We start from the raw sequence: 27,999 nt of genomic DNA, 5'->3' as shown, positions 1-27,999 counted from the left end.
ATGACTGTTTCATGGAAGAGAAAATAATATCATAGACAATGCAAGGGGAATCATGGTGGGGAATCAGAAACGTTTGAACATGCACTTGAGTCATAACTGTCAGTAAGTTACGCAAAACTGGAGGTACCCTATCGACTGAATGAGCTCTGTTATTGGGAGTAGGGCCCCATTAGCATGCAGAATACCAGGTTAGTGGTCGAGATGCTATTGTTTTCGTCTTACTGGGAACCCTTATAAAGCTGCTAAAGAAATATTCGATAAAAAATTATAATTACTCTTGTTTAATGGCCCAGAAAACAACAAAACACGGTCTCTGGATCACGTTTCACATCCGTTATAATATACCATTATTATTTAACAATTTAGTTTTCGGATTATTGATTATGCATTTTACTTTTCAAGTCATTTTACTCTATTAATTTATACGTTACTTTTAGTTCCAAATTATAAAGTTAGCTTACTTTGCACCAAATGTTAAATTTGAAAACATTAACTTTTTATATACACAGTCATTGTTTCTATCTTTACTTACTATTTTAACAGAGACCTACTTCAAGCAATAAAACTTATTGTTGAACTAGCATACTGTTAGATACAAATGACTGTTTCCGTTTGAGTTAAATGCGACAGTATGATTTAGACAGTTATATAGCAAATGTTGTAAATTGGCAATTATTATATTATTGCGTCATATTACTAGAAGAGTCTAAGTTTCTCTCATTGTTTTACTTGAGTATTATTGCATCATTATACTTCGTAGTGTGTGCAGCGTTATAGGCCTTTATCGTGGTATAAAATCAAGATCGATAGCTAGATCTACATTGCGTGATAACGAGTTTTAGCCATAAAGAGCGTACAGTAGCGACTTTTGAAGTGAAATTGTCACAAGTTTTATTGTAATAATAGAGAAAATGATTCATCTGTACAGATTTCGAAAATAATATTTTTTCTATTACAGAACTTTACTTACATCGAATTATTATTTCGTTTATCACAATTAACATTTATTATTATTATATTTGATGTTTGGTTTCTAGAACAATTGATATGATTCATGTTACGATTGGTCTAGAGATCTATAGCCAGTGGTAACCAACATTTTAAGCATAACAAAATGTGACTCGATTTCAATGAAAATAATTCACTTGAGTAAAAATACATATAATGATTTGTGAAAAATGTGATGGAGAAAAATAGATATCATTTTCAGATTCAGCGTATAGGAATTACTATAGATCATGTAAAAATTTTACGACAATAAAACTATCACAGGTCTGCTTGATTATTATTTGTTTGCTTGAAAAACATGACTACTAAACAATGGACTATCTGTGCTATGTCCATCACGGGTATCAAAATCCGGTTTCTAGTGTCGCACTGTTTGTTTGTTTGTTTGAAGTTAAGCACAAACCTACACAATGAGCTATCTGAGCTCTGCTCACCATGAGTATTGAAATCCGGTTTCTAGCATTGTAAGTTTGCAGACGTACTACTGTGCCATCGCAACACTCACTTGCCTTTGCTATCTGTTTTGCCAAATCGTATTCTAAAATAACTGAAGCAGCCTTCGTGGACTTTAACGAAGAGACAATTATTTAGAGCTCTGGATAGAACAGTGATAACTAACATATAACGAATATTTATGTATTCCTTTTACTTGCTTTAATATATTTTTCTAAAACAAATGGATTGTGTACTGTTTGTTTATTGTTGAAATTTATCGACAACAAGTCACAAAAACGAACTGCAAAGAATCTAACCCATACCTAAAACCTAACAGAGGTAAATGGCGATAGGAGTAGACGTAAACAGTAGCAAATAGGCCTATATACCAACAGCTGTAGAGGTGGTAAAAATGTTGTAGAGGCCATAACTATATTATATAAACACGTGGACTGACTTTGATAAGTGGATAGAGAAGGGTGAGATATTTGAATTCAAAAATGATGATCTAGGAAGGTTTGTTAAACAACAAAAAGGCCTAGCGGAGAAGAACGTCAACAGAGGAGAGGAAGAAAAAGACTCAAAGGAGAGACTGGAAACAGACACAATAAGAATACAAACTGAGATCACCAAGCTCACCCAAGAATTACAATGGGGTCAGGGATAAATGATCCAAGCTGTCCAAACTTGAAGAACGGAAAGATGACATGGATGTTTTCCTTGAAAGATATAAAAGATTTGCCTTAAGTCAGAACTTGTATAAAGACGACAGGGCAGTCTATCTCAGCCCCCTTTTCAAATAAAAATGCCTACAAAAGTATGTGGGCATGATGTTAGAAAATTCCATAGATTATGAAAAGTTAAATATGGCCTTGTAGAAATGCTATGAACTTACCAAGGAAGGTTTTCGCTGGAAGTCAAACCTAACACTGAAAAAACTGAAAAAAAAAAACAGCGATACTTCACAAGATGGAATTACGTGACCAACTATGTAGATAGTTTTGAAGGGCTGGCATATCTACTAATATGTGAAAAGTTCATAATCACGTGTTTCACTGATATACCAGTGTTCCTAAAAGCATAGAGCACTGAAAGACGTGAACGAGATGACCAAGCTGGCAGAACATTATACGGAAACCCATGGAAGGACTATGCTGGCAAGAATAACCATTCATAGTCGGACTAGGTGTGGCTGACCATAAGCAAGATGCCACCAAAGTTGACAAGAAGTCAACAGACAAAAGGAAAAAGAGAGGCTGTGCTTCTTATAAAATAGGCACATTGCGAATATGCGCAAATCTGTCACTAACAAGCAACAGCTACCTATAAAGATTGTGCAAGCAACAAACTAGAAACGAATGACTGTCTCCATGTATCTGCTGTCAGAAATAAAAGAATGAAGACATCTCGATTCATCACAAGAATGAAGTGCTATTATCACGATTAAACAGTACATGATTAATGAATGGAGCATGTAATAAACATCCAAAATTGCCAACAAACCACCACATGTTAGTAGTTGAAGGCTATATCAGAGACAAAAAAGTGAAAATCCTATGACACAATGGGTGCAGCAATAAGAACCAGTTTTGTATCTGATGACGAGCTGACGGAAAAGGTAGACGTGTGTACTGATCGATAGAACAGTGAGAATGTTTCCCATAACAAGAATACTGGTAGCTGTTCTGAGCTTTTGATATTATGTATTTTGTATTTTTATGAGCACTGTATTATGAGATTTGATTTTCCTTATCATCAATATTCATAAAGGTATGAATTTGTTTTATGGTCATATTCGTGTGCTGTTGTTTGACACGTAACCAGTAAATCTATCAAATGCAGTTCATCCATTTAATAAGCTGTATAAAAATACACATACTAATCAGAAACTGCTACACGAAACCTATTATTTTTATTGCCTTTATCTACGTCGTACATTGGTTACTCAGAAATCTACAACAGAACTAAATAAAAATAAACACAAAATGTTACAAGGAGAAAGAACTGGTCAACTAAAATTTTGTTGAAAGCTACATCAAAGAAAGGAACAAAGTAAGTTATTCTACATTTACGCTTTTAAAACAATTTTCGTCAACGAAAGTAGTTTAAGTAAATACCTCGTATTTTTGTTTTCCCTAGATAAAGTATATAATTTATCTCTTGTCACTTTCATTAATAATGTTGATTATACTATTTAATATATCGCATGACACTTATATTTATTTTGGTTTATCGTCATTATTATATTTTTATTATAATTTGTTTGTTTTGTTGTGGAATTTCGCACAAAGCTACTCGAGAGCTATCTGTGCTAGCCGTCCCTAATTTAGCAGTGTAAAACTAGAGGGAAGGCAGCTAGTCATCACCACCCACCGCCAACTCTTGGGCTACTCTTTTACCAACGAATAGTGGGATTGACCGTCACATTATACACCCCCACGGCTGGGAGGGCGAGCATGTTTAGCGCAACGCGGGCGCGAACCCGCGACCCTCGGATTACGAGTCGCACGCCTTACGCGCTTGGCCATGCCAGGCCTTTTATTATAAAGATAGTTTGATATTGTTACTTAATATATACATGTAGGGCTAATCTAGATTTTATAAGCTGACCGATCTTGTACCATATCATTGGGATCACGGTCTAAAATATCATCAACTGCAAGGGTATCCAACTGATGATACAGTGCATTCTAGTTTTTATTTTCAGAAATGTGTTTAATAATTAAACACGTTTCTAGAGACTGATTACTGTATGTATTTTTAGTTACGCTCTAAGTACATTGCTTGCTCTGATCGGAAATTAATATTAATTAGTAAAAAACACATAAAAGTCTGAAAACATTTTAATTCATCGAATAAATGTCATCAATCACAAAAAATAAAAACACCTCACACAATCATTTAAAATAACATTAAGTTATTTAAAAACAAGAAAGGGAAATACAAATGTATTGTGCAATGTATTCACGCTAGGAAATTGACTGTCACTTTCATAACGCATACCGAGCTTAAAGTGTGGGGAATATTCTGTAATAACGCATAGATTCGAACCTGACTGTCCAGCTTCTACATCCAAAACTCTACCACAAGACCAATACGCACCCATACGTTGTTTAAAAATGAACCGTTGCAGATTAAAAATTTGATCCTACCTAACTGACCAATTTAATTCAGTATTATCACAATTCTCGTCCAGCGATGATGCTCGATTTCAAAAAAAAAATTTGACCCTCAAGTTTTAGATTGTAACAAAACGTGGATATATATATATATTTATATATAAATAATTATACTATTATTATTATTATCTCTAAACTAAATCCTCTCCAGGCTTGAATTCAGAATTACATTTTATACCGTATTCAACGGAGTAACAATAGATGTGAAAGTTACACTAAAGTAAATCAAAATTTAAGCTTTGATTTGTCGTGCTTGTAGGCCTTAAAATAAATATGTACATAAAGACACACAACAGTGTGTCGTGCGGCAGAAACCACCCGCAGGACATATAGAAGTATTTACCAGTGTATAAAACGATCCTAGATACTTTGAACAATTTAATTGTATTTCTTTGAGGTTCGGTATACAGGACTACCATTTTCAACCAATTTAGCTTTGTTTGTTTGTAACTAAGCACAAAGTTACACAATGAGCTATCTGTACTCTTCCTATTACGTGTATCGAAACCCGGTTTTTTGCGTTGTGTCACTTCCCTACTTGCTGTGGTATGTTCGTATATATATATAAATCATGATATCTAATAAAAAAACTTCAGATATGAAAAAGAATGTGCAGTCAAAACAAGATTGAATGTGCGACTTAAAGGCCGCAAATTTTTGCTCAAGTTAGAGCATGATGATATGTAAAAGAAAATACGAGTCCTAGCTAACTAATGAATAAACACTTACCTTAAAATTATCCTCAATACAATAAGTGTAGTTACCAGTTTGACTACCTATTATATTTTACTGCTTTACGTCGTACACTCAAAGCTCCATTTTCACACCTGAGGTGTTTCAAATAGATAAATATACACACACAGAGGCCGCACCTCATGTGTAATTTTCTGATTTAATCTCTAACGTTCACTACAATCACGCTTATTATCATTACATTTTATTGAAGATTTACGGCTTTTTGTATTATAGATTATGTACTGATACAATAAAAAAGAAGTGCTTATGAAGTTAACAAATCACCTTTCTCTGCTTACACTAATCAATCATACACATCGCATACAGTCATAACTAACAATGGAACAGATAAGACATGAAATTACGTACTTGTGACATAAAAGCTTATTTCGATTAATTACTTACAGTATAAATGTTCAACTTCGAACTATTACAGTTTTAACGTGATTATGAACATGGGAAGTATACATGTATAAGCGTATGCATAAAAAGTACGGAAAACAAAGATTTGCCCTAAATTTGGTCTGTTGCTACATGTTTCATATTTATTTTAACATATACATAACAGTCATTTTTCCTTAACTTAATTACATTTTATGATGCCGTCCCATTTGTTTTGAATTTCGCGGAAAGCTACATGAGGGATATCTGCGCTATCCATCCCTAATTTAGCAGTATAAGGCCAGAAGGAAGACAGCTAGGTATCTCCACCCAACACCAACTCTTGGTCTACTTTTTTACCAACAAACAGTGGAACTGACTTTAACATTATAACGCCCTCGCAAGCATGTTTGGTGTGACGAGGATTCGAGCCCGTGACCCTCAGAGTGCGAGTCGAGCGTCCTATCTACCTGGCCATGCGGGGCCGACATGGTTAAGAAATCTAATTAACCAAGTTAGTGTTAAGCATACATTTGTGACGATTTAAATGATCAATAAATTTAATTAAATAATACATTAGCAATTAAAACAGACAGTATTAACTATAGTCATGTTGAAACATTCAGATCAAATATATACTGGCACAGCAGTATGTCTGTAGACTTATAATGCTAGAAATTGAGTTTCGATACCTGTGGTAGGCAGATCACAGACAGCCAACTGTGTAGCTTTGCGCTTAACTACAAGAAACGAACAAACAATGGTATTGGCTCCATTTCGTGGAGCTTTGCAATCATGGCCACCTGTCGTGGCTGTCTAGCAACACGCCCTTTATTTCGTGGAACTATTACGTTATAGCTATCTGTCTGGTATCGAACTATAATTTCAACCTACTCTAAGCTACGCCCACTGACTACAATTTGTGGAACTATGATGTCATGGCGACCTAACAACGCGTATCTAACAATGCATCCTCTGATGACAATTGGTGGAACTACTACAATATCGTCGTTGGTGACACCTTGCCTCCCCCTCCCTTAGGCAGTCAATCAGCGTGAGGCAACATCATTTCGCATATAGAGTGGGGGACTAATTACTCACAACCACCGACTGTATAAACATATTTTTTATAAACCATTTATTATCTTTTTTTGTTTTGTTTTTTTACAACTTGTCTAATATGTATACAAATTTACTGGAACTTCAACAATTTATCACCCAATACGTATCACAGTTTTACAGACACCGACAAGAAACAAACGAATAATAAAGACAAAGAAATGTTCGCGTTGTGCAGAGTTCGATGCTCAGTAAGTTGTTGTTGTTGTCTTGAATTAAGCAAAAAGCTACACAATGGACTATCTGTGCCTTACCCACCACAGGTACTGAAACCCGATTTTTAGCGTTATAAGTCCTCAGACATACAGTTATGCCTCTAGAGGGCCACTCACAACGTCCATTTAATACTTCCTGTTTTTACCCATCACTGGTTGGATTTGTTTTTTTTTAAGATTCATAGTAAATTTATTACTACAGTTTAAGGTAGTTGCATTTAGCTGAACACAAAGTAGGTGGTTTACTCTTGGGTGTCTATAATTTTAGTAAGGTTCATATAAGTTATTTCCAAACTGTGTGTCGCAGAAAGTTGCTAGGGGTGTCACAAGAGTTTCGCCAAACGAAGAAATAATTAAAAACAAAACCAAAATATTGTATGAGGCAGCAAAGATGTCGTGCAAATGAAGATAAGTGACTCAGGATGTTGCCAGTGAAGAGGCTTTAAAACCACTGATTTACACACACACACAGATATATATATATATATATATATATATTGTCCGAAAATTTAATACAGTAAGTGCATCATCATTTCTGTCTTTGTAGAATGCTTTAATGACTATAATATGCAGTAGGATGTGTATAAAAATGTTCAGACAAATAAAAGAAACCAACCCAACTCCACCTTTTGAGATCATTAATCAAATAAATCCTTATGAAGATGGATGTATTAGAGAAGCACATTACGCATATAATGCTTTATGAGTTTATAAAAGGCAATAGTACAGCAGAAACTTCCCGAAAAATTGAAAGTGTTTATGGTGTGGAGTCTCTCAATGAAATAAATGTCGAAGATAGTATCAGAAGTTCAGATCAGGTGATTACAGCTCAGATGATGCGCCACATTCAAGTCGTACTGCTAAGTTTAATGACGACTTGCTACTGGCTTCACTTAATGAAGATTGTGTTGTAACAGTTGAAGAACTAGCACAGAAGCTTCATTCAACCCATTCAACTGCTTACCGCCATCTGCAATAGCTTGGAAAGGTGTCAAAACGTGGAAAATGGGTCACTATGATTTGACAGAAGCCGATCTTAGAGCAAGAGTGGACATTTGCATTTCTCTGTACTTTCATGAACGTAGTTCACCTTTTTTGGACAGGATAGTGATTGGAGAAGAAAAATGGATATATAATAAAAATGTTAAGCACCGCAGACAATGGGCTCAGTGAAAGTAAACTAGCTAAAGCACAGCTCAAAATGGACCTCCAACCCTAGGGTAGTCTTGTTAAGTGTTTGGTGGTATATTGTTGGTGTAATCTACTTGCTACCACTCAATGTAACGATTACACCAGACTTCTATTGTCAACAGTTAGAGCACTTGAATGTTGCACTGAAAGAAAAGATGCCTGCTTTGATTAATCGTAAAGATGTTGTGTTACATCAGGATAATGCACAGCCCCATACAGCAAAGATCACATCAGCAAAGATTGAAGAGCTAGACTGGGAAAAACTTCCACATTCTCCTTACTCTCCAGACCTTGCCCCATCTGATTATCATCTATTCCAAAGTTTGCAGAATTACTGTGATGGAAAAGAGCTTGGAACACATGAAGATGGCAAAATTACTCTCTCTACGTTCTTTTCCTCCAAAATCCAAGAATTTTATGGAAGTGGCATTCAGAAACTCGTGAATCGTTGGCAGGAAGTAATTGATAATAAATGAACATACGTTATTAATAAGATAACATTAAACTAGTTTGAAATCCTTTCTGTTTTTTCTGAACCTAAAATCGGAGATTACTTAAGAGATGATCTGATATACACTATATACTGGTATTTAAGACAACTTCTACAACCAATGGGTCCTAAAACTGTTTACCGCCGCAACACAATCTCACAAACTGACACGATACTTTAGTAGTGATAAAACAAATTATTTGCTCTAAATCGTTCTGCAATACATAAACAGAATTATCTGTACTTATAATTATATTATTTTTATATTACTTTTCTTATCAAGCAAAATAGTCACGTGCGTAACTTCCACGAATTTGTTGTGTTAATATATTCATTGTTAATCGGTGCTGCCACGAAAGGAATGAGGGGAAAATATGAGGGAAATACCACTAAAATAGAAATAAAAGAGAACAGAAACCAAAGCATGCAATAACCACTTCACCAAGACTCACGCCATTACATTATAGTCTTACACATTTTATAATAAGTGTTGGGTAATAAGGTGATCTAACAGCTAAATTTGGAGTTATTAGAAATAGCGCATATTCTATATTATACGTAGAGACACAAAATCTGTCTATTACAAACATCTATTCTGAAGTTTAACATTCTAAAGAATTTTTTTCTGGCGTGATAGTGTGTCTATCTAACCCAGTTGAGATCAGATATACGAACATTATCATAGACGTCGTCTAGACCGGTGTTTATGGTTTATATGATAACATATCCGTTTATATTTATTAGTGGAATATATCATGTCAAGCTGTGGTATAGGGGTACAATAATATTTGCTGTGTAGTTAAGACGTATTCACAAGAATGCAGGTTTAGAAAATATACTGTAGAGAAAATTTTCAAACATAGTCAGCAAGGGAAGTTAAGTAAAAACAATATATTTACTTAGTATTCACAATGAAGACTTGTGTTCGTCACCATACTGATCGACTTCTCAATTTCTGCTGCGACTTTAACTGGCAGCTGGAGTGAATAGAAGACAAAGATAACAAGCATTACAATGTTTCACACTTTCCAATCAAAGGGTCAAAATGCGGTATCCCATAATTCAAAGCTACGTATGTCACTGACTATTCCAAATGCAGGAGACAATACCGCCCGATTCATACCAATTTGTATATGTGTCACCTCTTGGGATAAACTTGTCCTCTCTCCTGAGTGGGTAGATAAATGAAAAGTAATTTCAGCTTACAGCAGTTGCTTTACGTAACTTTTACCTAATTAAAACTATTAGCACATGCTCATGACCTTATGATATCCTACTAAGGTGAATGTCATAATTTCAGGCACAACATTCACATGAAAATTTATAAAAATTACTTACTTTTATTATTAAGCCAATTTATGTTTGAAAAATCCATCGTCTCAATACGTCCCTTCATTAATGTACTTTTTTTCTTTCTTTTTGAAACCTACTGAAACTTCTACATTCTAACACTCAATGTATAAAAACTATGTAAAGACATAACATTGATGTAAGTAGGGTGCATCACTAAATGAACGATTATGCTTATACATCACAACCATGTGCACGCGTGGGTGAATGATAAAGCGTATCTAGCGATGTTTAAAAAGCAAGAAAATTAATTAACTATTATTATCTATTAATATATGTGGAAATAAGTGACGTTAATTAACTATTATTATATATTAATATATGTGGAAATAAGTGACGTTAATTAACTATTATTATCTATTAATATATGTGGAAATAAGTGACGTTAATTAACTATTATTATCTATTAATATATGTGGAAATAAGTGACGTTCTTTAAACCCAACGTTTTTATTAAGATTAATTTGTGCACCAATAACATCTTTCACAATAAATAAAAAAATGAGAAAAACACTTTCAAAATATGAATTAACCTGCAAAACCTGGTTTATTACCATTGAAATAAGTTATTCAAAATTAATTTCACGTGGTCGTGTTCTTTTTCCTTATGCAAAACGAAGTAATTGACATCAGGCAATGACCATAACGTGCATTCTGTGGGTACATAAGCACGTGCATCTCATGACGCGATTCAAACAGGTTTTTATTTACAACCAAACCCAAATCCCTTCGCGAACACAGAAGTACAGACTGCAATTTTGTTTACTTTATCTTGTTTTGAAAGAGTCTAGAAATTCAAACTTTAAAACAGGTCGAAATCTTATATCATTTTAATACAAAAACAGTTAATTACAACAAACACATCAAAATCCTAAATTTACGTCTTCAAATGAACTATTTCACCAAATCGATGTCAGAGAGAAAATTAAAGTTTTACGCATGTTTTGTCTCAATATTCTTCAGAGAAGTTGTAAGATATTTTTGAAGGCCATTTTATCTTTTCACTTAACCCATATTTCAGTTTAGTAAAAACCTTCCAAAGAGCCAAAAAGCAAGCTCGAAATTTGAATTATAGACATAAACATACACACCAAAACTAGACAAAGAAAATCAAACGGGTAGTAAAGAAAGCACTACAAGACAGTGACGAAATAACATTTAACATTGTCTTATGACATAATATAATAAGAATTACACCAAATACAAAAGAACAGAAAATACATTCTAAAAGTTACAACTGGATTACAGCACTCAAAAAGCGATGATGATATTCTGTTTCAACAAAAACGCAGGGAGTATGATCAATTGTTCAACCAGAAATGACTCAAACCGTATTAATACAATAATCACTCCTTTATATCAAATAATCTAACACACTGAGAAAAACACCTATAGTTGAAGGTTAGGGACAGCAGCAGATCATAAACTACTTTTTCATATATACTGCTCATCAGCTTACTACTTACTAACTAAAAGTTTAATTATATATGTTAATTTTATGTATCGAACTGTGCCACAGAAAAAATAAATATTTTTACAGTGGAACTATAAATGCTATAGCTTGCCTCAATATTTTGTATATGGCTATTACGTTAAAAAATAATAACAGATATTTTACCACTAAAAATTATATATATTGACTATACAACGATACTGCGAAGCGCTATGCATGAGTGACACTTCGCTACATTTTCAAAATATATTTCGGATTGTAAAATGACATCAAGTAATGTTTCCAGGCTACCACTTTACATGGTAAACCGTTTCCAAATAAAAATAAAAAATCTTTTACAGTTTTATACATTCTAACCTTGCGGAAAATTGTGATAGATTAAAATCACACAATTACAGTTCACAATTACCCTGGTTTTATAATACAGTTCCACATATGACATTTTATCGTCTGGTACAATGTAATAACTAAATGTTTTTACTCTTAATTTCCAAAGTTCATATGTTAACCTAATCAGTTTATAGAACACAATACTATTATTTTATAAAAACATGATGTGGTTACAATATATACATTTAAATGTAATACTGCTTATTACTAGTTTCATTTAGACAACCGACAAACGTACCACAAAAACAGTTTCGGCTAATCCTGTCAAGAACATGTATTGTATGCAAACTTAAACAGCAACAACTATGTTTATTACATGAAATGCTATTATTTGCAATTCGATGTTTGTATAAGGACACTATATTTGATGTAGCGACTGTCACATCTCTGACCTGTTTATTTAGAAAAGGGACCATCGAGTGCTTCCAAAATATTTGACACTGTAACTATTTTCGTTGTAGCTTGGTACATGACTAAACTATAAATCTGTTGGCTTTTAAGTTGGTAATATAGTCATTTCTTCATCTACTTTACTTCAGAAGTGGCGCTCAGAGTTGTGAAGTTCAGTAAACAAGTAATAGCTTAAATTTATTTTACAGCAAAGCCACATTCAGCTATCTGCTGTGTTCATTGCAAGAAATCGAACCTTGGATTTTAGTATTTCAAGTCCGTAGACTTAGTACTGTCCAATAGGGGGAAGAATATTTAAATGTTGTTTGCAGTAACCCGAAAACGATAAAAGAACCATGATCTTAAAGATGAGTATTTTAAAAGTGCTAATGTATTCAACTCGTAAAAAAAATACAATATATTACTTAAAGGAATCAATAATGAATGGAATCACCCTAAGAAAATTATAGACATTTATCTGAACGTCGCCTTATTATTCATATATATACAACAGTCAGTTCATATTATCACACATCTTTAAGACATATCTGAAAACGTTATAACTTTCGTCTTAACACTTTACCACAGGATATCAAAGATTTGACACTATATATATGCGTATAAATAAAAAATGTAAACGTACAAAATGTGTTTCTGTAGAATTTATAGCCAATACAAGACTTCCTATTCGTACACTATCTAAACTCTCACGGTCAGAGATGCTAGTCAAAAAATGGTAAAAGCTAAAAAATTCATTGAGTGAAATATAAAAGAGATGTTAGGCCTTAAATGATCAACTATTATTTTTCCACACACAAATATACAGATCATAAGAATGAAATTTGTTTATTGTGTTGTTAATTACGATTTTGAAATGTTATATGAAGCTAATAATATCTCATTCTAAATACTGTTCTCAATAATCTATATTGGCTAATTTTATATCTGTTCACCGCAAGCATGTTCTTATAGTCTATTCTCTCAAGGAAAGAAAACTGAAACAACGAGAAAATATCCATTTATATAATCACACTAGAGTTCATGCGTTTCATAGTTATAGAAGATGTCACTGATCTGTGTTACCTGTTATTCAAGTATTTCAACACCAGTTCAAGAAAACTATATATATGGTGTTGACTGCTAAAGTTATATATTTCGAATGCTGATGGTTTACGCGTCGTCATAATTAATTTACATAATAAACTTAATTTATTTAATAACAGAGTTTACATATATATTTGTCGATACTGATCTTTTATAATATTGATGTCAAAGTTACAGGTTTCTGTGATATGTCAAAAAAAAATCTGAACTTTATATATCCGGGTATTATGCAAGTGTTCAACGTTTTATCTTTCCATATCAAACAAAACAGATATAAGCATTAACTTTCAATATTACATAACAGATTATACCATATCTATCGGGGTATGAGGAATTATTGGGAACACTAAAATTTCGCATTTTATTACATTCTGCCGGATATGAACTTCGTGCAGTTTTCAACGGAATAAAAACATTTTCTTGTTTATTTATACAAATACATATGTTACAAACTCTTGAGAGTTCAGCACTTGCACGTATTATATATAATAAGACGAGGAATTTTCAACTGCCTTGCACATCCTGTTATGTGTATGTGCATATTTGTACATTATAAATCAACAGAAATTATCTTCTCACACACGTAACAATAACTACATATTCTTTTACCAGTTTATCCAATTCAGATCATACAAAATCAGTTAATGTGATGACTGTTTCAATACTAGATATTAATGAGACTAGTGTTTGTAATATATGTGTACATATAAACTAAGAGCCACAGATTATATTGTTTTGTCGATTAACATCGACTTAAATGAGTTACGAGAAATGTACGCTAAAGATAAACGACCTTAGTCCGGTTCCTGAAATTCAACACTCGAATGTTTTACGCAAACATGCTATAAGTATACAAAAACAGAAAGATAATCAAAACAATGATTAGCTTACTTAATACTTCACTGTTTCTCACAGAATACAGAACACTTCAAAAGGACGCATAATAGACTCAACAGAAACTTTTTAACATTGTGCGATTTCAAATAAAATAATACCGTGTTACTTTTCTTACTTATACACATTTTCGTCCTCTTTATAATCCGTTCATAGACAAGAATTGAAAATATTATGTGAATCAGTAATCTTCACTTATGGTCGTATTACTGACCAATACACTGCTAACCAAAATCTTAAGGCCAATGAACATAAAGAAAAATTAGCATTTGCGTTGTTAAACTTCGAAAGATGAAAATAAGAAAAGGGAAAATAAAAAAAAAACTATTTTAGCATTTAATAGGGAAAGTGTGAACACTATGAAATTAGCCTAAATACTAGCTGGTCAAAAGTTTAAGACCATACTGAAACGAAGCGTTAATCGGTAAACACGGAACGAAATTTAGTCATTTGTGTTCAAGCATTAGCGTTGTCACAACATCTCCCACTGACACCTCCTGTGTTACATTGGGCAAAAACATGGCAAAGGCTTAAAGGTTGACAGAGGTTGAATGCGTCTGAATTATCGAGCTGCAAAAGCAAGGTCTCTTTCTTTCAACGTGCCATCGTTGGTGAGATTGGGCGTAGCAAAACTGCTGTTGCAAAATTCTTAAAAGATCCTAAGGGATATGGAACGAGAATTTCAAGTGGTCGGCCCAAGAACATTTCGCCGGCGTTGAACAGGAGGATTCGAAGGGTTGTCCGGCAAGACACCAGCCGATCGTCAAATCAGATTAAGGCCGTTACGGACGCAGAATGCAGCTCAAGAACAATAAGACGGCATCTACGAGAGAAAGGCTTTAAAAGCCGTAAACGTCTTCAAAGGCCACACCTCTTTCCACACCACGAAACAGCTTGCTTAAACTTTGCCGAGAAGCACCAAACATGAGACGTAGAAATGTGGACGAAGGTTTTGTTCTCTGATGAGAAAAAATTTAACCTGGATGGTCCTGATGGCTTCCAACGTTACTGGCACGATAAGGATATCCCACCGGAGACATTTTCTACACAACACAGTGGAAGAGGTTCCATCATGATTTGGGGTGTTTTCTCCTTCCATGGAACATTGGAGCTTCAGGTTATACAGGGGCGTCAAACAGCAGCTGGCTACACTGGAATGTTGGAGAGAGTATCCTTTATGACTGAAGGCCCTCGCTTGTGTGGAAATGACTGGATCTTTCAGCAGGACAATGCTGCAATCCACAATGCCCACAAGACAAAGGACCTTTTCATGGCGAATAACATGATTCTTTTGGACCATCGAGTGTGTTTGCCCAAAATGAACCCCATTGAAAATTTTGGGGGTAGATGACAAGGGAAGTCTATAGAAATGGACGTCAATTCCAAACAGTGCATGATCTTCGTGAAGCCATCTTTATCACTTGGAATAACATTCCAGCCAGCCTTCTGCAAACGCTTATATCGACCATGCCAAAGCGAATGTTTGCAGTTATTCGCAATGACAGCCATGCAACTCACTACTGAGACCTCTTGTTGGGCATTTCCTACCCTGTTTAAGACTTCTTTTTGATATGGTCTTAACATTTTGACTAGCTAGTATTTAGGCTAATTTCATAGTGTTTGAACTATTTAATGCTAAAAAGTTTTTAATTTTTATTTCCCCTTTTCTTATTTTTATCTTTCGAAGCTCTACTCAATTAAGTGGTTGAGTATAACAACGCAAAATGCATACTTTTTCTTTATGTTCATTGGCCTTAAGATTTTGGCTAGCAGTGTATATATGAATATAATGGTGCTATGTATTGTTACGTCCAGGTAACTGTTTCGCAGGGTGTGGGTGGATCTTCACCAAAACTGGTATGAATCCAAGGAGAGATACAAACAAATTTTCAATTTTGCATTTTGTGGTTTATATGCCCCTTTTCTATCACTACTTCTCCCAACTGTCAATGGACCTTCTCCAAATTTGGCATCAAGGTTATCTGAGTTTATGCGGAAATACATTTGAACTTGTGGTTTCACATGTTTTGTTTTGTAGTTTTTATGGGCGTTTTTTTTTTTCATTTTTAAAATTACATATGAAGAAAGCAACTTTTCATATCCTAAGATAACCTTTCGTTAATGACGAATTCACATAACTTACATCCAGGAGAGGAGTACTCCAGTTAATTGTTAATCATTTTCTGCCATTGAAATAAAAATGTACATGTTATGATGTCACGGTTTCAATATATCAGCTTAAACTGTGTACTTTATCCTTATACACTAGAGTGTTGTACACAAAGCTTGTACTTACAGGTTTTTCATGTACTACTTTTACTTATATTTATCTATTTCTATCACTTCTACCTCTTTAAACAGCGTAATATCATTACACCCAATATTTACTTGCGTTACATAGTTAACGGATTGATAGTTGGAATCCCTCATAAATGAAATCAAGGCACAGAACAACGAAATATAATTACAAGGCAGTTTGTTCAAACCATTGAGGCAAGAACAATAACAGTCGAAGCACAAAATACAAATGTAAAGTTCGCTCTACAAAAGTGTGTGACATCTGGTAAACTTGACAATTCTTTTAAACTGCTTCGCTTTTCTTAGAAGTACCTTTCTCGTCCCTGGCTTTTTTTTCTTTTTGGAAGTTATGTGTTAATACCAGCGGATTCTATAAACGATTTCAACTAAAATGCTGTTATGGTAAAACAGGATGACTTATAGCTCGTATTTGAATGTCTCAATCGTTATAATTAAACAAATGTGTTTTACTTGATGATGTTCTTAAGACAAAATATGGCCAAGTTATGTAGTTACAAAGTCAAAGAGTTCACTGATTTAGAATAAACATTAGGTTCTAAACAAATTTTCACTTGTAATTATTTTGTTACGAATACAATAACACGATATGTAACAGTTAACATTTGTAAATTAAATAAAATTGATAAATATTACACTTAACAAATTCAGTCTAGTTCAGATCATAACAATTATTGGCCACTTAATTTGATAATATAAATCGCGTCTCGACTACTAAGATGTCTGTCATATCCAAACCCGCCTGCGGAGCCCTGGTAAGAAATAATGGACACATTATCTTCTGCCTTGGACACAGTAAATATTGTGTAGTGGACATATGGTTGATAATAATTCTTAACTTTCAGTTATACAATACTGGGAATATTATTACTTTATAACCAACAATGTACGCGCTTCTTTTAACTATAGTAAAAATAATAAACAAATCAGAAAAAAAGAGAAAGAGAAAAGTTTAATAGTGAGAACTGATAATTTTTTGGAATTATTCAACATGCTAATATGAATAAGTACACGTCACATGACTGCTGCCATTCTAATTTGATGATTATTAACACGATGAGGAAACAATAATGCTTTATCTTGCTTGTCCAAGGTTGTTGATCGTTCCAAAGACGGGCGTTAACTATGTTTTTTGGTTTTATTTCAAACCGGTATAATTTTATACAATTACATCAAAGCTACCTATTTTGTGGTTTAACCTGAATACCTTAAAGCAACAGGCTGTTTAATCGTAACCCCCTATTGCAAATCTATATGTAAGCATGATAAAAATTTCGCGAAGTTGGGGGTTGCACATCGCGTATTAAAATGGTTTTACCAGTATTATACATACAACCAAGCGCTACATTATAGTATGATGATGATGATGTACGAATTTATTATATTTCCGTGCACTTCATTTTTAACACAAAATTTACACTATATCTCCAACGGTCATTCGTTTATTTGAACGTTTTTGCTTCATTTAACATCAGTACAACACTGAAAATGACGTCATAGAATAAAGTAAGTTTGAAAGTTTTGAGAGTACATCTTCTCATTGATATCTGTGACGGAAAGAAATCACGCAACTGTACGAGATCTTTTTACACACCAGTAAAATTGTAATACAATTTTATATTTTTCTACATGCTCAAGTTAGGGGCGGAGTTAAGTCTAAATGCATAGTCAGCTGAAAAAAAAAGGTATGGGGCAGGTCCCTTTCAGCTAACCATCAAATACATCTCTGGCTCAAGTTCGCTTTATCCTGTTTATTGGTTGATTGGTTTGGTATTTTATGGCGCAAAGCAGCTAGCCTATCTGCGCCAAACACCCAGTAAAAAGTTAAAATAAAATTATTAAAATTCATAAAAAGAAATTAAGGTAAAACAAAGTTTACTTTTTGAATTAAAAACATAAATAGCATTAAATCCAATTCTTATATCTAGTCTACAGCAGTAAGAGAAAAACTACAGTAATACAAGTTGTTCATGACTTTCTGTAGCATAACTGTAATTATCATAACTCGCCAGAATGACTAACGAGTAAGTTCAAAAATCAGCGTTAATCACCTGAAGTTGGCCTTCCAGTTCTCGTTTTCAGTTATTTGACGTTACGGGCATTTTTTAATTTCAATTCGAACTAGATGTACTTTAATTCTTAAAAGAGAATTAAAAACTTAAATAGCATTAAAAAGATTAATGCCTTTAAAAAACTAAAAACATTTGTAAGGTGGACAGTGTCACCATCGCCAATGACATTGTCTAACGTCACGGATAAACTTTGAGACGAAACATGTTTAAAATGGTGCCGTCGTTGAGAGTCGTAACGACAGCAAGACAGTAAAATGCGGCTTATTGTGACCTGAGTGTTACATAGCCAACACACTGGTGCATCAGTCCCAGATAAAAGAAAAAAAACGAGTTAAAAACTGTGACCAATGCGTAGTCTAGTTAGAACAACTTCCTCTTTCCGATCCTTAAGGAAGCAAGACGGCCAAAGTCCAATAGAGGGTTATATTTGGTAACGCTTATTTTCACGTTGCTCACTCCAAGTTGACTGCAAACTAGAACGGGGCCGAGCCTTGAATACAGGACCATAGACCATGTATGGAAGAAACACAGCAGTAATAGTGCCAGAGCAGACAGATTTAGCTAGGGTGTCGGCGAGCCCGTTTTCAAGAACACCAACGTGGCCCTGGTATCTAGAAAAACTGGATAGAAGTAGATGTTAAGGAGAAGTGGGCCAGTTGGTTTTGAATATCGGAGAGAACAGGGTGTGAACCAACGTGAAGCGATTCCAGGGACAGTAGAGAACAAAGCGAGTCAGTATAAATAGTGCAATTTCAATACTGCTTAACTGCTAAGTGTTCCAGGGCAAGAGAAATGCATACAGTTCAGCAGTGAACATAAAAACTGTAGAGGGAATTTTGCGTGCAATCACCAAACCACAACAAACCATGGCAGAACCCACAGAGTCACCTGATTACGAACCATCCATATAACTAGAAATTGAAGGATGGTTCGAAAGATGTTCAACAAATAACGGACAGCACTTCCATTGAGGAGTATCTACTTTTTTTTTCAGATCATTTAATGAAAGATCACATTTGGGGATTGTAATAAGTCATGGTGGGATGGGCTAACCAGTTGATACAGCAATGTTATCCAAGGCCAGACCTAATTCATCCAACTGTGCCTAGATACAAAAGCCAAGAGAAGCAATGGCAGATCGTCTGTTCAGAAAAAGCAGGCGGAATGCTGCAGTAAGGATCAAAGTTTTGAAGCATACAGTAAAGACAGGTGCAAATGGCAAAGGTGTAGTGAGGTTCATGACATTGTGTAAAAGCTCTGAACTGGGGAAGTGCAGAAAGCTCTGGTGCAGAGCCAAAGTCCCAGATGATGAATGCATCTTCAAAGCCAAGGTCCTGACAGAGCCACACACCAGTGGCCCATAGTCTAGTTTTCATTGAATAAAAGCACAATATATCTTTAGCACAGAACATCGACCTGCTCCCCAAGTGGTGGAAGAGAGAACACTGAGGATATTCACTGCTCTTGTATATTTGACTTGAAGCTGCTTAATGTGTGGTAGAAAAGTCAGCACACGGTTAAAGGTAAACCACAAGAACATTGTCACAGGGACCACAGGTAGCACAAGTTCATTGATATGAAGTTCAGGATCAGGGTGAATATGCAATTGGCAGCTAAAGTGCACGCAAACAGTTTTAGGGAGAGAAAAGTTAAAACCATTTGCTGTTGTCCACTTCAGTAAACAATTGAGGGGAGTCTGTAGCTGCTGCTCAGTATACTTCACGTTCGACAACTGACATGAGATATGAAAGTCGTCAACATAGAGCCTGTTTGTGACAGTGATATAGAGTTATTCGGTGATGGCATTAATCTTTATACTGAAAAGTGTGGCACTCTAAAAACAGCCCTGAGGGACTCCAAGTTCCTGTAAAAAAGAACGAGAAACTGTCGAACCCACACAAACTTGGAATCGCCTCTCCATTAAACAAATTTTAATAAAAGTGGGCAAATGGCCATGTAACCCATATAAATGGAGCTCTCACAAAATATCACACCTCCATGTAGTATCATATTACTCATTCTGAATCTTTCAGTGGAGTCAGAGTTTACAAAAAACAATTTAGTGATTTTTTGGTAAATTACTCAGCCATATGTTGACAAAATTACATGGAATTTTGTACAAATATACTTTTATATAGATAATACACATTGGCAAATAAAAATGTTGGACTTACCCATTTTTAGTAATTATAGAGGGATATGGTACAAAAAACAGTTTTGGGCTTTTGACGATTGCTACGCCGTATTTCGTTCAATTTGCATGGGATTTGGTGTGTGTTTTTCTTACAGCAAAGCCACATCGAACTATCTGCTGTGTTCACCAAGGGGAAGCAAACTCCTGATCTTAGCGTTATAAGTTCGAAGAGTTACCGCTGTTACAGCGGAGGAATGGAATATGGTACAAAGATACTTTTTTTGCAGGTCCCAAACAGACAGAGATAATGTTGGAATTTTTTTCTTTTGATCAATTTTTCAATGAGGTAAGTACAATTTGAGCTTTCCATGAACTACTGATATGTGTGTTTTCTTATAGCAAAGCCACATCGGGCTATCTGCTGAGTTCACCGAAGGGAATCGAACCCCTGAATTTAGCGGGGGATACTACTGATGTGCATTTTAACCAACTTATATTAGATCTGATACAAATATATCTTCTTGTAAGTCCCATGCAGTGTCACAGACAGTTTTCTATTTTTCTGGTGTGAAAATTGGCCATGTTGAGTTGCATAACGAAGACATGTTTCACGAGCCCGCGAAGTTGGCCTCTTTAATATAATTTGTGAATGAAGAGATAATACAAAATCATGCCTTCTATTGTAACAAATAATAGAGAAAAAGTATAATACATGTATTTTGTTTTGCAATCAAGCCTAACATATTATTTACTAAACGCAGTCAACATGCTTTTTTTTATATATATATACAAACGCCTTTATCTTAAGATGTTGCATTATTAAGCCGCAATAATTTCATAAAGAAATATTATATTATGGTGTGACTTTTCTTAATCAGTACTAATCTGGCAGGGAAATCACATGATCTGTATTTTCAGATAAAGATACTACTGATTGAAGTTAATATGGTTAGTGTCACATTAGTGAAATGACCCATCATTATTTATACCTATAAAAAGAAAAAGACCTGCAAGAAGAATCACTAGATATAAAATTCCAGAATTCAACGAAATAAATATATATTTATATAATATGCTCTAATGGTTAGCTAAACAGTACTGATAACTGCAGAATTTAACATACAGTAAATTACAAAACTAGACACGAAGCAATCTTGCATCGGAAATACCATCTTAGTTTTTTCGCCTCAATGTTAACTCCTTTTATATTAGTGTTCTTGGCTAATATTAAAATAAAAAGAAAACGATTAAAAATCCGTTGAAACTATGAAACCAGACATAAACTCTATGTGCATTGTACAACGTAGTTACTGTTGGTTGTACTTTTCAACGTCACGTGCGTTCTATACATTCCGTTCCTCTTTCCGAGGGGGGTTAAGGGAGGAAATAGCTGCCTTTTAACGGGCATTGTCCGAGCAACGGGTGTGAAAAAACAGGTTATGTTTAAACCTGTTTGTTGACTTTGAGTGTTACTGCTAACTTCAGTACCATGGAATTATTTTGAATATAAGCCACTAATAAAAAAAAACAGTTTCAGTCTGAACAGAAATTCGCATGGTAACCTTAATCATACCGCATACCTTTTAAAAATACTGAAAAAAAGTCACAAACAATTTTGATACGAATACATTATTGCTTTTTTCGCAAGCTATTACTTGTTCCACCGATCAGACAATATTTGTCACTGTGCCTGTCTTTTTCCCATTACCACGAGAAGTGAAACGCTGGTTTACATTACAACCCAGATATCTTTCATCCAACATGAGTAGAGTCAAATATACATTTGAAACATAAAAATGCATCACATATAGCTGTATACATTAAATAAAACTTAAGTTTCTACTCAAATCTTGCAGCGTTTCAGTAACGATTTCTGAAAGTAAAATGTGTTCGTTCTAAGTAAAGATCCTTTCAATCAAATTTCACTGTAATAATTTTACTCAAAAAACTGTTGTGAATAAATAATATATATTTTCATTATTACTTTTCCATCATTTGGCCACAGTCTATAAATCCTATCAATAAACTAAGGTTTTTGGTTTTCTCTGACATCAACGAATATACACGTTAACGCATTAAAAGTAAGTTTTATATATTCCTTTGTTTTGGTAAAGGTTAACAGACGTCTCTACTTGTAGATCTCTCCAGAATATACCACAGAAAATAAGCCTGTAAGCAGAGGAAAAAGACACACAAAGATATTACCATAACTTTAAAAAACAGATGTAAATGTTAAGTTGGTTAACTGAACAAGTAAAATAAAAATAGTTAAAAGACTAGATGGAAATTTGAAAGTTAGTAGACTACATTAATATACAATAATAACAGGGTTTTAACAGATTAGTGGCAAGATGGAGAAACTACAAATAGTGTAGGTGCTGGATTAATTTATGTATTGAATAAAGTCTGGATAGTTTTACATAAGGATAAATGAGTAGATGAGTTATCTGAATTGAGTTTTTGAATGAACTGTAAAATTAGATGGAATATAAAGAAAATGGCCAAGTAATCTGAAAAGTAGCTATATATTTTCATATGTTAATTTGAGCTATGAAACATTTACAAATATAAAGGATAAATTACTAGTGGGTGTTTAAAATTTCTTTGTACAACATAAAGTAGGCCTGATGCATTTTTCACAAGATAAATGGGTGACTGGTTAAACTGGCTTGAAAGTTAATTGGGGTATCTGAAAGAATGGTCTGCCATAGAGCAGAGCCACAAAGGGCTAGCTTGTTAAATTTGTTTCTAAATAAAGAAAAGCAGATAAGTTCTACAATGCACTTTTCTTTTCTACTTGTTTTAAACAGAGCAGTGTCCTTTTTTTTAAAGCTTGAACAAGCTTAGCAATGTATAACTGTGAAATATTCCCACAATTTCATTAAGTTGTTTGGTTGCCATATGAACTTCTCAGTTTCCATATGAACCCTTAATAATGTTCATGTCAGAACTTTGTGACAGTCATGTTTGTGAGTGTTCCATCACACTATTTTTCAACTAGATGTTATTTTCCATTTTCTACATACCTGAGATCACTGTACTGCTTGGAAATGAATTTCCATCAATCAGCTATTGTTTCTGTTGAAATAATATCATGGATAAGAATGTGACTGTACTTATATCATTAGCTCTGTGCAGACCTCTAACACCTTTGGCTAAGATGCAACCCACATTTGTACTGATCTCCCCAGATTGCTTCATTATAGATATTTTACATTGAACATGATACTATTCTCTTCTCTGACATTGAACAAATTACTATTGAACAGTACCTTCCTTAAGCTTTTCTAATATCATTGTTCATATTCTGATGGCTAATTCAATGTTTTGGTTTGTTTATCTCTCCTACACAATGCTTTTTAAATAATTGGTCATATTCATTGAGACCAATGTGTCTTACTGTTCTAGAAGTAGTATTCATGCCTCTACGTTCAGCTAGGTCCCTCACAAGATCTCTACTGAATTGTTGTGTATCACATAAAGAAAATACCTTGAATTACTTAACAACTTTTTAAGGTTTAGGCTTTCTAACTCAACCACTTCAGTACTATTGTCATGACCTTCTTAAATATTATCATACAGTTTATACAGAAACATGAAATTCTGTCTTCATTTGTCCAATGAGGCTTTCAACAGCTAAAAACGTTCATTTCTACATGTTTAGCATGTGGACTTTTATAGCTTATATATACATATATATATGAGCCACATTCTTAACAGTAGGTGTCTGTAACTTGTTGGTGACAAATTTCAACAATAAATAAACAGTGCACAGTCTAGTTGTTTGAAAATAATATATTAAAATAAGTCAAATGTATGTACAAATGTTTATTGCACAGTTAATTACCAAAATTGTATCCAGAGCTTTAAATAATTGTCTCTTTTCATCAGAAGTCCACAAAGATTTGTTCAGTTACTTTAGAACACAGTTTACAAGACAACTTATTATTCTTTACTTTGTTGTTACAATACAATCTGCAATAATTTCACTTTGAGAAAATGCACCACTGTAATCTCTTTATGACTAAACTTACAAACACAGTCTAAACCTATTTGACTTTATCTCCCACTGATTTTGTTTCTTTGTCTTGAGCTATATTTTGTTTTTTGATACATATTTATAAATTGCCAGTCTGAGACCCAGAACATTCTAAATATTTTTAGATATTATGATGTAATAATACTCTAAAAGGTTCCAGTAAAATGGGGCAATAATACAAAAAGAGCCAATTCACAACGACTGAAATACATATGATTCATATACAGTGACATAATCAAACTTGCAATAAATTATTCCTTATAAAAACAACTAAATTTAACACTCATACTATACTTTAAGTACAACAGTCAAGTATACTTCACATTGAGTTCAGTACTTGTTGTTAAGTTCTGTATATGTATGAATGTGTATATATATATATATATATATATATACAATGTACACAGTACATGTTTTATATACAGAATACAAATACCTATTTGAAAAATAATGAATAATGAGTTACTGCCCATTACACTTTAAAAAAATGTTCTGGATAATTATGCTAATATTTTATCAGGTAAAAGCCAAAGTAATGTGTTTTGGTAATGTGTCCAACACTTATGTACCCCAGGCAACAGTATGAAGCATAATAAGGATCCCCATCTGGAAAAGAGAGAAACAAGATGGATTCACCAAAAAATGGCTTCTTGTCATATCTCCTACTTAACTGTCACATACCTAAAAGATCGGTACAGAATGAAACAGGTATTTGTGTTATTCTGAATGAAGGTATACTGTTCAAGTTGCCAAAACAACACCTATGAATTTCTATGCAATGAATTGTTGAACTAGGTACTGTGAAATACTGCTATTGTATGTTAGATGAATTATGAAATGTAGGTAGGACAAAGTGGTATGCTTTGGACACAAAAGCTTTATGACAAAATCTGTTGCAAGGGAAACTTTGGTGCAAGATTACTTTCAAGATACATGACTGCATGACAACATGAACTGTAAGTATGTGGGGAAAATTCATTTCAATATAACTAAATAAACATCTTTAATCACTGAAATATCAATCTTCTGTGTTAGGTTTTTCACAGATTTAAGATGCATTTAATCAGAAATAAAGAGTTTTAACCTCTCCCACTTTTCTGAATTTATTCAGAACAGTAACCTCTGCTTGAATAACAATAAGAGTTTGCTCTTATCATGAAATCAGGTCCAAAAATGTTGGGTGTTTACTCTTTTTTACAGAAATAAAAAAATCAAAATTTCAAGAAAAATAGTGCTGTAGATAAGTTTCAAATTGGTCATCTTAAAAATTAATGCTTAGTCAAGAAATGTTACAAATGAAGCTAGTTTGATCATATGACTAGGCTGTGTGAATAAAGACAAATGCATGTAAAAACTTTACCTTTTACTGAACAGCTAAAATGTTAATTAGACCACAATCCAAAACAACTTACCATTCTTGCTAACATCCAATTCTACCAAGTTCACCAAATTAGCAATGTCTGGAGGAAAATGACAAATTTCATTGTCACTTAAGGATAGTTTTCTTAATCGTACTAACCTAAAAAGACCCTAGAAAGCAACAAACAAAAGCTGTTTAATATTTATGAAATAATTAAAAGTGTCTGATACAATCTGCAAGAAGTTTTGACAGGTTCATTCAGATGATTTTGAGTATAATATCACTAATGTTATTACATACCTATTACATACTATGAAGTAAAATTTACATATTGATTTCATTAAAGCAAATACAAAATATCTTGATAAATGACTAAGTTATACATTGCACCTATAAAATGTACAAAAGTTGTGTTCCCACTACCTAACAATATTTTGTGCAAAAAAAGTTTAAAAAGTACAAACCTATCAAATAGATTAGAAAGTTGTAACACATTATATGTATGTACATACATCTTCCATATACGTAAAATTAAACTAATTGTAAATTCTTACAAGGCATAATTTGTTTAAAAATTTTTTGTTAATCAAATCTTTTTTATACTTAATAAGCATGAATAGCATTCCTTGCAATGTAAAATGTACTCACAGATGTTTTATTAAATAATAAAATTTCAAACATATATTATAAACTTACTAGCTTGCAAATACTTTTTATTTTCCACAGTACATTAGTATATCATGCTTTACTTGTTGACCAATGTAGTCTACAATCTGGAGATGATTGTTGATACTCTATTTACAAAGGAATCAGATACAAAACAGTAACTCCATGTATTGTAATCAATTTTGTTGTGTACACTCATACACATGTATATTGTATATATTTAACAAAGAATAATTATTCCATGTACACAAAATGCACGAAGAACAGCACTAGTTAAAATATATATACAGGTATATACAATTTTCTAAATGTAATGTACTAAAAGATGTGGATTTCAATGAATCTGTTGAGGTTATTTTAATAGTAAAGCTACAATGTTTTTATTAGCTACTGCAATTTCATAAAAATTATTAGTTACTTGTATTTTCCTAAAAGCTAACACCAATGCTGTTATTAGTAATTTTATGAAATAGAACATGGAAACTTTTATTTATTGTTATGATACATTTTTTGAAACTATCAATGGAATATTTATTGTTGTATTCATATTATTTAACCTTATATGAATTTAGTACTTAAATACATGTATGTAGTGATCCACATCTGATCTCATACCATCAAGTGCCCCTGAAAAGCTTGCAGAAATTACAAAGCCTCATGCCAAAAAAATTATTATAACATCTCAATTGCACCAATGCTTTAACAAAACAAAAACCATTTCCAAAGTTTTTTAAATATTTAAAGATTTTTCTGAAACTTGAAAGATATGTGCTCAAATTCCAACAGTCATACAGTCATGTAAAAAAGTTAGGACATCCTATGAAAGCCTGTGTATTTTTGTAACATTTTTGGATATATAGATATTTAATCTCAATATTTAAAATACTGAGAGATTATAGGAATATGACAAAACAATTAAAACTGAAGAAAAGACTTTTCAAAATCTTCTGTAAATGTAATTCTACTAAAATGTATATTCTAACTGAGGAAAAAGTTAGGACACCCTACCCCCTAATAGCTAATAGCTAGTGTTACCCCCTTTGGTTGAAATAACTGTAGTGAAATGCTTCTTGTAGCC

At 33.5% G+C, this 27,999-nt stretch overlaps 1 protein-coding gene across 1 annotated transcript in view; it reads right to left on the bottom strand.

Moving 5' to 3' along the window:
• The window catches only part of LOC143251643 (uncharacterized), a 206,009-nt gene that overhangs the window by 172,976 nt on the left and 5,034 nt on the right, over nt 1-27,999 (bottom strand). Inside the window, exon 2 of the mRNA XM_076502905.1 lies at nt 26,308-26,425. Within this exon, the coding sequence (XP_076359020.1) occupies nt 26,308-26,425 (118 nt within the window). The remainder of the gene's footprint in view (nt 1-26,307; nt 26,426-27,999) is intronic.

The sequence above is a fragment of the Tachypleus tridentatus genome, chromosome 6 (assembly GCF_004210375.1).
Source record: "Tachypleus tridentatus isolate NWPU-2018 chromosome 6, ASM421037v1, whole genome shotgun sequence".
Taxonomy (NCBI): domain Eukaryota; kingdom Metazoa; phylum Arthropoda; class Merostomata; order Xiphosura; family Limulidae; genus Tachypleus; species Tachypleus tridentatus.
The sequence above is the reverse complement of the archived record's forward strand: the minus strand, read 5'-3'. Positions and strand labels throughout refer to the sequence as shown.